Source organism: Stegostoma tigrinum, chromosome 10, assembly GCF_030684315.1.
Source record: "Stegostoma tigrinum isolate sSteTig4 chromosome 10, sSteTig4.hap1, whole genome shotgun sequence".
In the NCBI taxonomy this organism is placed as follows: Eukaryota; Metazoa; Chordata; class Chondrichthyes; order Orectolobiformes; family Stegostomatidae; genus Stegostoma; species Stegostoma tigrinum.
The window spans coordinates 65,403,334-65,417,038 of NC_081363.1; the positions used below are offsets into that span (position 1 = coordinate 65,403,334).

At 40.3% G+C, this 13,705-nt stretch overlaps 1 protein-coding gene across 2 annotated transcripts in view; it reads left to right on the plus strand.

Moving 5' to 3' along the window:
* Positions 1–917: 917 nt before the first annotated feature.
* Positions 918–13,705, plus strand: part of cdin1 (CDAN1 interacting nuclease 1) — a 149,371-nt gene continuing 136,583 nt past the window's right edge. For both annotated transcript variants that reach the window (XM_048537501.2, XM_048537502.1), the window contains exon 1: positions 918–1,211. In XM_048537501.2, coding sequence (XP_048393458.1) covers positions 1,069–1,211 — 143 coding nt within the window. In that variant the 5' untranslated portion in view covers positions 918–1,068. The remainder of the gene's footprint in view (positions 1,212–13,705) is intronic.

Below are 13,705 nucleotides of genomic sequence, written 5' to 3' on the forward strand. Positions count from 1 at the left end.
TCAATATGATCATGTGAAGTTCAGAAAGGTTAACATGATATTGGAATTCCAAAGCAAGTGTGCAATTGTGGTCGGACTAGTGTCATAATATATGGAATGACAGACACGTGGAGATGTATGGCACTGAAGAACAGATTTCCAACATGTTTAGCCACATGAGAATAGCATGACTGATCATTACAAGGTGAAATGTTTAAATTATCAAGGCATTAACATATACTTCCAAGGGAAGCGAGTTTTCTAATAGTTGGGTTGAAACTTAATTCAAGTTTCGAGAGCCTGGAATAAAGTTAAAGGAGTTCGTGTTAGACGATAAGGAATATGTAAAAAATGGGTGCAAGTGAAGGAGGAAGTGTAGGATCAAGTAGAATTTAGGGTTTTATGTCAGGTCATAGGGATATTATAAACAATTATTGTTCGGGAATTGCCCTAAGATTCTATTTCGGGCTTTGTGACCTAGAAAATTGATTGCGTGAATATGATCAATTAATACGAGGTGAGAAATCTTGTGTTAAGGCATTTTTCAACCTCAAATTAGGGATTATGGGATTGAGTTATTTTTCAATAATTAATTACTTTGACTTGATTACTCAGGTGAGAAACTAAATTATATTCTGTTTAGATACTAAACAGTTTCTGTCGGGAAGAAACCACAAGGTCTGTTCAAAAATAAGATTATGGTTTTATTGCTGTTTCATGGCTCAGGCTAATGAAAATGCTTTTGCTTCCACTCTCTATGTGTTTCTCTTTTCCCCTTTCTGTTCCTCTCACTCTCTATATCCGTGTCTCGTTCTTTATCCGATTTTCTCCCCATCTGCCTCTCTCTCCACCCCACTCTTTCTCGGTCTGTTCCTGTCCGCCCGGCCACTTCCTAGTTATTGACCAATCCGGTCTCTGCTCTCTCCCTGGCCCCTACCCTTCGGTTATGGGTTGGGACGTTGGGGAGCTGTGGTTTCTTCAGCCAATCGTTGTTCGTGTTGCTGTTGCCGGGGGCCGTAGATTCGTTTTCGGCGGCGGGAAAGGCGGTGGTAGTGGTGGCGGTTGGAGTGTCAGTTTCTGGATCAGTTGATGTCCTGGTGCTGGACACCGAGTGTGTGTGCGCATCCCGGGATGATCCTGAGCCGGGCGCAGTACGGTCAGATCAGCCGCTACCTGGAGAGGCTGCGGCCCAACAGACAGGGCCTGAAGCTGCTGATGGAGCAATTCCCCAGGTAAGGGACGACATAGACAGATAGGACCCTCCCTCCCAATCTCTCTCACACACACACCCTGCGGCTGTCTCTCTTTCAGGGCATCGGGCCCCAACAGACACTGAAACCAATACATAGAGCTGGCAGCATTTTGTGACTGTTTTGTTATCGTCACCAGAATCAGGTTTTATTCATCTCTGGCATGTGGTCACCTCTGGCTGATCCAGCATTTATTGCCCATCTCTCGTTGCCCTTGAGAAGGTGATGGTGAGCTGGCTTCTTGAACTGCTGCAGTAGGTAGACCCAAAATGCCCAGGATTTTCACCCAGTGACAGAGAAGGAATGGTTGAATATTTCCAAGTCAGGAATGTGGGTGACTTGGAGGGAACTTGCAGTTGGTGGTGTTCCCATATACCTGCTTCCCTTGTTTTTTTTTGATGGAAGTGATCGTGGGTTTGGAAAGTGCTTTCTAAGAAGCCTTGGTAGATTCCTGCAGTGCATCTTGTGGATGCTACGCACAGCTTAATGACCATCAGTGGTGGAGGGAGTGAATATTTGGGGATGTGGTCTCAGATAATTAGGCTGCTTTGTCCTGGATGGTGTCAAACTTCTTGTATTGTTGGAGGTGCACATATCCAGGCAAATGGGCAGTGTTCTATTACAGTCCTGATTTGTGCCTTGCAGATGGTGGATAGGCTTTGAGGACTTGAGGTAAATTACTTGCTGCAAGATTATGAAGGATTTAAACATAAACAGAAGATGCTGGAGACGCTCAGCAGGTCTGGCAGCATCTGTGAAGAAAGAAAAAATCAGAGTTCACGTTTCAGACTTGCTGATCTTTTCCAGCAACTTCTGGTTTTGTTCCTGATTTACAGCATCTGCAGTTCTTTCAGTTTTATTATGAAGGATTTTGTTATTTGTGAGACAGGTTTGATCTTTGCGTAACAACTATATCACAAGATTCCATACGCAATGATAGGTCAAAAAGTCAAAAGAAAAGTATTGCCGATTCTGAAAATAAGAAATAACAAATGAAAATCCTAGAACATTAATGCTAGAAACAGCTAGCATCTGATAGAAATAGAGTCAGTGTTGGGTTGGTGACCTTTCAAAGGAACTCTTTAGACCTGAAATGTCAATCATGTTTCTCTCTTGACCAGTGTCCTCTGATCAGTTGAATATTTCCAGTCATTGTCATAATGACACAGAGTGAGCCAATTTTGCTCAGGTATCTATGATATTCCACAAAGATCAGTTCCATTTATCTCATACCTCAGCTGTGTTGCTGTCGTCCTGCAAATTTAGCATGCTCATAGATAATCTATTATGGTGATGTTGGTTTGAGAAGAACTGCACTGCCCTTTTTCAAAGTGGTGCCAGAAGATTTCTTTAGATGATTTGTCTGGTTACTCCACTGAAGGCACATCATCCAGACCTGAAATGTCAGCTTTCCTGCTCCTCTGATGCTGCTTGGCCTGCTGTGTTCATCCAGCTCTACACCTTGTTATCTCAGATTCTCCAGCATTGTCAGTTCCTACTATCTCATATGGAGAACTGATGTGTTATGCCTGCTCAGCAGAAGAGGTTCGCAGACTGTGAAAAGCCAAGACCATGATCAGACGTTGGAGAAAAGAGCAGCACAACTACAAGTTGACTGGAGAAGTATAAGTTGGATTTAGTGTAATGGTGAAAAGAGTGAGCAATTGCTGGTGGGAATAGTTAATGATAAAAAAATTTTAAATGCAAAATAATTAGATGCAGAAAGATTGACTAACAAGTGAGCCAGCTGACCAATTTTGATGGAGGATCAATGCAGACAAGCTGATTAGATATATGACAAAGTGAGGAGGTTTTGTGAGAAGATCTTCGAAAAGTGGTAAGTGACTTGATGGCTTGACGTAATGATCAGGACCAACAGGAGAGGTAGACAAAATGATTGCACCAACAGAACATGAAATGGGATTCCACGTAGATATATTTGGTGTGAAAGACAGAGTGTTAATAATGGCACGTGCAGTTGGAAACATGGAATCATATCTGCTTTTCCCACCCCAAGAGAAATGACATTTGGCACTCATCCTTATGGAGCAGAGATGTTGGCCTTGTTGGGGAGAACTCTGTAGTTGGTGGTATCCTCTGAGACCTCCATCCAGACATGTATGGTTAGATGGGAAATTGTCTTCCTCCTGCCTCAGGGAAGAGGGCCTCCTGCCTTGTTTGAGTACCCTGGAAGAGTACACGCACCGTGTCAAACTGAACTGTGAGGCCAGCTGCGATCTTACTTCTGTCATGCTGAAATTGTTTCGCACTGCTGTTTTCTTGCAGTAACTAGAGGACAGGGACATTTGCACCTGTGGGGAAAAGCTATTGGGGATTGATGGTGCCTGGGTTGTTGATGTTGGCTGTGAGGTGGTGTGGCAGTGTTTGATGGCTCCTGTTGGAGTAGGGAACTGACAGTTGCTGGCAGCTGGATATTGGGTTGGTCATTGGATATTGGGTTTGTTGCAGGATGATGCTGGGGTGGACTTTGAGATAGTTTCAGGCTGTGGAGTATTGGTGTGTTCCCTTGACATAGGGATGGCTACTGGCCCTTGGATATGGAGATGGCTGCTGGGTATAAAGATGGGTTGTAGCTGAAGGTCCAGTTCTGAGCCTTGGGCACTGGCAGCACTTTCAACATCATGCTAGTGCTTCTTTCTGCTAGTGGTAATGTGGCTGCTGCCTTAGTACTTAACTATGACCACTGTCTTCAACATTCCCATTCCTGCCATTTTCTGAAAAAATCACAGCATTTGTAGCAGTCTCACGTTCGTGAGTTTACAGAGATCGACTGGAATAGTATCAGGGATGCAGGATTTGAGTTAAGTGACAGGTTTTCTCACTACTTGATGAATTACGTTCCCGCCCAGAAGTAAGTCAGTTTCCCTATTTAAAATCTGTTCTGGCTAATACCACTCCCAAACACAACTGTTTATCTAGTGTGATTCCTTGCCATGAACACATAAGCATTCATTAAATATTCCAATCAGAGTGCTCAGAATGCACCATTAGTTCATCAAAAATGATTCCAACTCCTGCTAGTCAATAAACATCATTGAAGTTTACAATCATGGGAACATCTTACTGAAACATCAGCTTCAGAGAGAGGTTGAACAGGGTAAATGTTTGGGATACTTCCCCTCATGGGGGAATCTAGAACTAAGGGTCACAGTTTAAATATAAGGAGTCTCCTATTAAATATGGTGTTGAGGATTTGTCTTCAGAAGTACATATGAAGACATTAAAATATGTGTATGTGAAAGGAGTGCCCAACAAGAGTTAAGAAGCAGTGTGCAGTACAGTGAAAGTTTCGAGCCAAATTTCAATTACACTAAAGATGATTGCTGAGCCCCTTCCCTTTTCTGATTATCATTTATCATTTCAACTGAGGAAGTGAGACAAAAAGGTGCTTTGTCCAATGTTGTTTGCAATGACATTCCATTGCGTGGTGGGGATGATGAGAAAATAACCAAGTATCTGGAGAAAACCACAGGAAAACAGGAGTGTAAAGATCAGTAAATGCAAAACCAATTTCCGTAAGGTCAGATAATCTGAGAGAAGAGGATCAGAGTGCAGGTGTAAAGATCATGGATGAAGACCTGAAGCAAAATGTGTAGTTTCAAATAGCTGGTGTCAATAGTGGCAGAAGATGGAAATGACAAAATGGAAACTAAGGAATAGATTAGTTCTAATTAAAGTAACGGGAAGAAGTACTATGGAGTATTTTTTGATAGAAAAAAGTTGGTGAAATTGAAAGGAAGGATCGGCCTAACTATAGGATGCAGAAACATTGACAAAATCGACGAGAGAGGAACGAGACTGAGTGTTAAAGTGTGATCGATGTCTTGAGTAAAAAGAACGGACAAATTGGGAACAGAGGCATCAGTTTGTTGGTGACGATTGTGCAAGCATTGAAGAAAGTCACTGAGAAGAGATTTGAAATCGTATGGTTGCCTGTTGCAGGGAGAGGAATTGTGGCGACTAATTATGGAGAGAGGACTGCCGGAAAAAATGAGAAGAGAAAAACCTCAGATTGTATGGAAAAATGTGGTGGCTGGAGACAAACACTGGATTGAACAGGAGGAGATGGGAAAGGGCAATTAATCAGCGTTCTGTTGACCTCAAGTAAAATAAAAACATAGAAAATAGGTGTAGGAGTAAGCCATTCAGCCCTTCTAGGATGTTTTGCCATTCGTTAATATCATGGCCAATCATCTAGCTCAAAAACTTCTTCCAGCATTTCTCTTTTGATCACTTTATTCTCAAGTGCTATGTCCAAATCCTCCTTGAAATTGTACAGTGTTTTCTGCTTTCAGAGGTAATGAAGCCAAAGGTTCATTACTTTCCAAATGACAATATCTTTCCTAACTTCAGTCTTAAATAGCCTTCCCTGTACCCTTAGACCCTGGTTCCAGACCCCTCATCCCCACCCATTAACAGGAACAGCCTTCCAACATATACCTGTCGAGACCTTTTGTATTTTATTAGGTTTCTCTGAGATACCCCTCATTCTTCTGAACTCCAGCAAATTGATTCAATCTCTAGTCATACGTCAGTCCTGTTGTCCCAGGAATCAATTTAGTAAACTGATAGTCATAGGACTCTCTCCACAGCAAGAACTTCCTTTATTCAGTTAAGGAGACTAAAACTGAGCACAGTATGGTCTCACCAAGGCCCTATGTAATTGCAGCAAGACATCCTGCTCCTATTCTCTAATCCTTTTGCTACGAAGGCCAACATACTATTTCCTTCATTGCCACCTGCTGCATCTTCATGCTTATCCCTCAGTGACTGATGTACAAGGACACTCAAGCTTCATTGCACATTCCCTCTCAATTTTTAGCCATTCACAGTATAATCTGCCTTCCTGTATTTGCTCCCAAAGTGGATAACCTAACATTTAACCACATTATGTTTGCACTCAAGCAGCTTGACCAAATTACGCTGCCTTCTCCTGACAGCTTACTCTACCTGCTCAGGTTTGTGTCAGCTGAAAATTTGGTAATATTACTCTTAGTTCCCTCAAACAAGTCATTAGTATAAATTGTGAATAGCTGGGTTCAAGTACTGATCCCTGCAATACCCTATCAATCACTGTCTGCTTTTCATATAAAGACTCATATTCTCACTCTTTCTTTTTTTCCTTATGCTGTCCAGTTTTATCTATCTCAATATATTACCTCTAATCCTACTTGCTTTAACCTACATGCTAATTTTTTTATATGGGACTTTGTAAAAAGCCTTCTGAAAGTTCAAATCAATCACATTCACTGGCTCACCCTCATCAACTCTATGAATGACACCTTAAAGAATTCCAGTTGATTTATCAAGTATGATTTTCCTTTTGTAAATCCATGCCAACTCTGTCTGATCCTGCCACCATTTTCTGAGTGGTCAGCTGTTAAATCTTTTATTATGAGTTCTAGCATTTTTCCTCCAGTACCACCATCATGTTGACTGGTCTATAATTCCTGGTGTTCTCTCCACCTTTTTTAAATTGGAGGGTTACATTAGCTACCCTCCAATTTATAGGACCTGTCCCAGAGTTCTTATGATTTTGGACAATGGCCATCAATGCATTCCCTATTTCTAGGGTCTCTTCCTTGAGCATTCTAGAATATAGTTTATGAGAACCTGGGGATTTATCGGCCTTCGATCTCATCAGTTTCTCCAATGTAATTTTCCTACTAGTACTGATTTTCTTCAGTTCCCACCTGTCACTGAACCCTGTATTCCTCAATGTTTTTGGCTCTATTATTTGTGTCCTTGTTTGCAAACACAGCCAAAGTGTGTATTTAGTTGGTCAGCCATTTCTTTGTTCCTCATTATAATTTCCCATTTCTGACAGTAAAGGACTTACGTTTGCCTTCACAATTTTTTTTCTCTTCACATACCTATTAGAAACATTTGCAGTCAGATTTTGTATCCCCGCAAGCTACGCTCATATTCCAATTTCCCTTCCTTCATCAATCTCTTTTCCTCCTATTGAATTCTAACTTGCTGCCACTCCTCGGGTCTGTTGTTTTTTCTGGCAAATTTATACATCTCTTCCTTGTACCTAATACTATTTCTAATTTCTTATAAGCCTTGGCCACTTTTCTTTTCTACTTTAGCAACAGACAAGAATGAACAATAGTTCACCCATGTGCTCTTTGAATGTTTACCATTGCCTTTCCACCATCATCCCTTTCAATAACATACCCCAATCTATTGCAGCCAACTTGCCTCATACCATTCTAATTTCGACTGTTTAGATTCAGAATCAACTACATCACTCTCTAACCTAGATGAGGAATTCTGTCATATTATGGGCACTCATTTCCAAGGGGCATCGCACGACTAGATTGTCATTTATTCCTGTTTCATTACACAATAGCCAGTCTAGAGTGGCCTGACCTCCAGTTGGTTCCTCAACATATTGACCCAGAAAACTATCTCTTCTACATGCTGCAAGTTCCTCCTGTTTGGTATTGTTACTAATTTGATTTGCCCAATCTATATGCAGATTTAAGTCATCCATAATTACACCCATTAGTTTCCCTTTTAATTCTGTTCCCAACATCACCACTACAGGGCCTGTGTCCAACCTCCAGTAATGCTTTTTGCCCTTTTGTGTTTCTCAGCTCTACCCATACAGATTTCACTTTGTTGGAGCAAATATCCTTGCTCACAGTTGCTTTAATTACCTCTTTAACCAGTAGTGCAACTCTACTGCCTTTTCATTTTTGCCTGTCCTTCCTGAATACTGGCTACTCAGTTCCCTTCCATGGTCAGACTGCTATCATGTCTCCAGAATCACATGTATATCATACCTGTTTTCTATTTGCATGATCAAGTCATCTATTTATTCCGAATGCTCAGTGTATTAAGGCACCGAGTCTTAAGATTTGTCATTTTAACATTACTTATCCCATTCCCGTGGTCTTGCAATGTGATCCTGTTTGATCCATCTCTTTGGTTTCTCTATCATTTCTCTTATTCTTGTCCTTTATTCACCTTCCTCTGACTGCTTGTATAGGTTCCCACCCCTCTGCCATTTTAGTTTAAACCCTTTCCAGCGACTCTAGAAGGTACTTAACAAGGACAGAAGTCCTGGTTCGGCCCGGGTGTGACCTGTCCAGTTTGTACTGCTTCCATTTTCCCCACAACTGTTCCTCATGCCCCAGGAATTTAAAACCCTCTCCCTCGTACTATCTTTTAAGCCGCATATTCATTTGATATATCCTGCTATTTCCACTCTGACAAGTGCGTGGAGCTAGCAGTAATCCTAAGATCACTACCTTTTTGAAGTCCTGCTTTTCAACTTATGTCCTGACTTCCTATATTCTGCTTTTTGGATCTCATCCATTCTTTTCCAACGTATGTTGTTTGCACTACCTTGTGTCGTGATTACTGGCTGCTCACCTTCCCCATCAAAATGGATGAGACATCCATGACCGTAGCATCAGACAGTCAATATACCATCCTAGAGACATTTTTGTGGGCACAGAAACACCTGTCTATTCTCCTTACAATGAATCCCCTCTCACTATTGTACTCGCATGTTTTTTACTTTTCCCCTGAGCAGCAGAGCCAACAACGGAGCAATGAATGTAGCTGTTGCTGTTTTCCTCTGAAGGGCCATTTAATCTCAACAGTATCTAAAGTGGTATATCTGTTTTCCAGGGGAATAGCCATAGGAGACATCTGCACTGTCTACACAGTCCTCTTGCTCCTCTTGTTCGTCACATATTCCTTTCCTTCCTGTGATGTCACTATACTTGCTACCCATGTATGCTCCACAGTATTTGCTCCGGCTCCAAAACTTTCAGGAACTGCAGCTAGAGACAGTTCTTGCACACATACTCGTCATGGGCTCTAGAAATGTTCTTCTCTCCCTACATTGAGCAGGAAGAGCACACCACAGTTTTGAGCTCGCCTGCTGTGACTTATCCTTTTAAATGAAACATTTTGGAAGATGCTTACTATTAAATAAGGTCAATTCTTCTGGGTATTTTCAATTTTGTATTAATGATGACCAGGGACTAATATTTACAAATTGTGAAGTGCAAAAAAAGTAAAAAGTACCTCTTCTCCTCTGTATGAAATTCCCATTGTGTTCCAAAGTTTGGAAACACACACTTGTTGTCCCTGACTTAAGATGTGTCCTGTTCTACCTGCTTGTGTGAAGCTTGCTATGTCAACTGAAAGGGGAAGAGAGATGATGAAAAGCTTCTGAGTGCAGATTATCTTTGATATTAATGTATTCAACACTATGTTGGATGTATTTTTGATCAACAAGGAAATCGAGTAATGGGTAGTAGATAGGAAAGTAGAGTTAAGAATAAATCGGCTCTGATCCTGCTGATGGCAGAACAGGCTCACTGGGTTGAATGGCTGATTTCTTCCCTTTCTGCAATTTGTTGTTAATACCACTGACTGCTGAACAGCTTTATTCCATTGAGACCTCTTCCCGTTCAATATTTTCTCACAGAACAAATGATGCTAATATTTATACAAAACCCAATCAAATGATTAAAATTAATTTGTTGAAAGCTGAAAAAGAAAAAGTACAAATTCAGAATTTCACAAATAACTGTTCGATGGGTTTGATTGTTTGTGATAGAAATTTGAAAGATCTCTGGAATAAATGTCTCAGAATTTTCTATGGAAATATCTACCCATCTGTATTAATTTCTAGTTCATTACAGGGCCACCTTCTCTGAGTTTTTTTTTACAACAATAAAGTGAAACCAGACCCCACATTTAATTTGTATTCTTCTGCCTCTAATCTGCAGACACCCTGTTCCTTTGTGTACATGTGTGTGGCATCTCTGCCAATATTTCTTTGTAAATTGCTTCTAAGCAAAATCCTCCCACTTCTAATTGATCCCTAATTCACTTCTTTCCACTCAAGATGCTACATAAAATTGTTTGGACAGATACGGTGAGCTCAATGCATATTCCCTGTAAGGGTCTCCTGAAAAGATCATTTCTAGTCAATTGTGATCACTGAATGATGGGCAATATTGCAACCTCCTAACAGCTTTGGGAACAGTAGTTAGTAATTTTATTGGACTATGGAGATTTGGGCATCACATTCCCTCTTGGTACTTAAAAGGAAAATAATTTAATTTTTTTTAGGACATTGTTAGATTTATTAAAAGCAGCTTGTATCAATGCCGCATTCATTATTTTTGTGGAACTTTTCTAAGTAGCTGAAAATCAAAATGAAAAATAGCTTTGCAACTTTGGGGTTTGACTTGCTTGTTATTGAGTTTTAAACCAAGGTTGGTATTTTTCTACTGTTGGTTCATAAAATGAAAATGTAAAGCTCCTTATTTGTTTAAATTTTGGTTTCCTACTTCCAGCAGGATCCCTAGATTTAAAGAAAAACCGCTGACTGAAAAGAAATGAATTGTAAATTATTTCCTTTGTTGTCTGCTTAGACCACCAACTATTCATAAAGCATCTTGAACAGAATGAAAAGTCCCAGCGTGCTTCGTAGAAACATTAGCAAGGTTGTAGGCAACTGACGGTGCAGTAAGGTTGAACTTAGAGTCATAGAATTGTGAAGCATGGAAATAGACTTCAGTCCAACTGGTCCATGCTAATCAGAAATCCTAAATTAATCTAGTTCAGTTAGCCAGCATTTGGCCCATATCCCTCTAAACCATTCCTATTCATGGGTAGGGAGATAATGGGAACTGCAGATGTTGGAGAATCCAAGATAATAAAGTGTGAAGCTGGATGAACACAGCAGGCCAAGCAGCATCTCAGGAGCACAAAAGCTATCAGGGATGTACTCCTGAGATGCTGCTTGGCCTGCTGTGTCCATCCAGCTTCACACTTTATTATCTTGGACATTCCTATTCATGTACCTATTCAGATGCCTTTTAAATGTTGTAGTTATACCAGCCTCCACCACGTCCTTTGACAGCTCATTCCATATACTCACCATCCCCTGAGTGAAGAAGTTGCACCTTTGGCCCCTTTTTATATCTTTCCCCTCTCACCTTAAATCTATGCCCTCTAGTTTTTGAACTCCCGTACCTTCAGACCTTGGCTATTCACCCTATCTGTGCCACTCGTCATTTTATAAGCCTCATTTAAGGTCACCCCTCAGCCTCCAATGCTCAAAATAAATTTGTAAGGAAACAATACTCAACATGCAAACACTCAAAGCTATCCAGGACGGAGAACCCTGCTTGACTGGTACCCCATTCACCACATTAAATGTTCTCTCCCTCCACTATTGACACTGATAGTAGCGTGCGCAATCTACAAGACGCAATTGAGCAATTCACCAAGGCTCCTGCAACAGCACATGGATACAAAGAGAATTTTTGGCAAATCCTATGGAGTTTTATTTGAAGTAACTAGCAAGGGAGATGAGAGAAACTAATGGCTGCTATGAATTTTGATTTTCAAAAAAAAACTAGTGAGATGCTACAAGGGCTTATGACGCACAACTAACTCTCAAGCATTTGGGGAAATAATATAAATAGTGTAAATTGGTGATTGGTTCGTGGACAGAAAATAGAACGGGTATAATGTATCATTTTTGGGGTAGTAGAACATAATTAGTAGAGTGCATTTGGGTTTACGTTTTTCATGATCCAAATCAATGATTTTGGTGGACGGGACTGTGTGTCATCTGTCCAAGTTTGCTGACAGTCCAAAATTAGACTTTAAGAAAGGTATAGAGACTTTAAACGGATATGAACAGATTAAATGAGTGAGGAAGAACATGGCAGATCAAATTTACAGAAGTGAGAGGTTATCCAAACTGGTGGAAGAAATAGAAATAATTTGTGAAATAGTGAGAGATGGGGAAATTTGGGATTCAGTCTGGATGCCTTGGGAATGAATCACAAAGTTCACATGCAGATATTACAGATAATCAGGAGAACAAATACTATGTTGACCTTTATTACAAAGGGTTAAGTGTATAAGAGTAATAGTCTTATTGTAATCACAGTGCTTTAGTGAGGCCACACCTCGTGTGGAAAGTTTACATCACTAACCTAAGGAACGGTGTAGTTGCCTTAAAGCAAGTAGAATAGCGATTGACTCGACTGATTTCTGTATTGATGTAAGCTAATGAAAAATGGAGTAGATTAGGCTAATATTCTTCAACATTTAGAAGAAAAAGAGGTGATCACATTGATACACAAAAATCAAAATGGACTTAACAGGTTAGATACTGGGAGCATATTTCTCCTGGCTCGGGGTGTCTCGAACTATTTGTCACAACCTCAAATTAAGGGGCTTGTCTTTTAAGAGTGAGCTAGGAAAAAAAAATTCTATTCTCTGAAGACTGTGAGCTTTCAGAAATTCTTTTCCAGAGAACTTTGTCTCTTTTTTAGGTAGTTGATGGTTCATGTTGGAGATTGATATTAAGAGTGTGTGCAGGAAGACAGAATTGTGCAGCAAGATCAACCATGATCTTGATGAATGGCAGAACAGACGAAAAGGGAAATCTAGTTTTTATGTTCTTAGATCTGTGCCATGCTTGAAGAATAATTAAGAGTCCAGTTCTCTGCAGTCAGTTAAAGAAACTCTGAAGGCAAAACAAAGTGACATTGGTGTGCATTTTGTCATGACCATGGGTCAGAATTCAGAAGGTCTGTCAGCATTTTTAACTAGTAATTCCAAATCATGATTTTAAAGGAAGGCTGATGCAAGTAAATCAAGTGGCTATCTGGTGAGGGAAATTTATGGAATGGCATCGATGGAAAAGAGCTTCAAATAACAGCCCTTCAAAGATAAATGGGGTTAGAGGCAAGTCGAAGCAGATTGGATTTCTTTTAACTGCAAAGATATTAAGGAACTGCACAACAGCAAGCCTCGTTTTGCAGATTATATCCCAATTTACAGAAACATTTTGTGTTTTTATCTCCTTTTGCAAAATGCACAAGAGTAGAATTAAAAAAAAACAGTTACAACTCTTCTGGAGTGTGTAGCATGACTAAATATTCTTGTGCATCAGAAGGAGTTTAAACGTTAGTACACTGTGAAGGTCACAGTTGAAGAACTTTCCTCTCAAGTCATGCTGTGTTGCAGGTCTCTAAATCTACCCGAAGCACATACAAAAGGGCTCTCACCCAAATGCTGGAATTTAATCATATTGAAAGTAGATCAGATCATAGAATCTCAACCAATCTGTCAAACTGGAGATTGAGAAATTGACTGTTCAACACTCAATATCGCACTCTGGTAACCTCCACCACGATGCAGTAATATCCAACTATCCATTTATCTGTTTTAGTCTTATTTCTAATCTAATTCCTCTTGAGTTTCTAATTAATAAATTAAATTATTTTATTCAAGAAAGCCTGGTTAAATCGGCTCCCTTGAAAAGATAAACTAATTTGGATCTTGTAGAGATATCCAAGAGAAATGGGTTCTTTTTAAAATTAACTTCCTTGCAGCCAACCGAGGAGAAGGTTGAATGACGTTGGGGAGGCTGGTCGTGCCTCCTCGCCTGAAAGCTT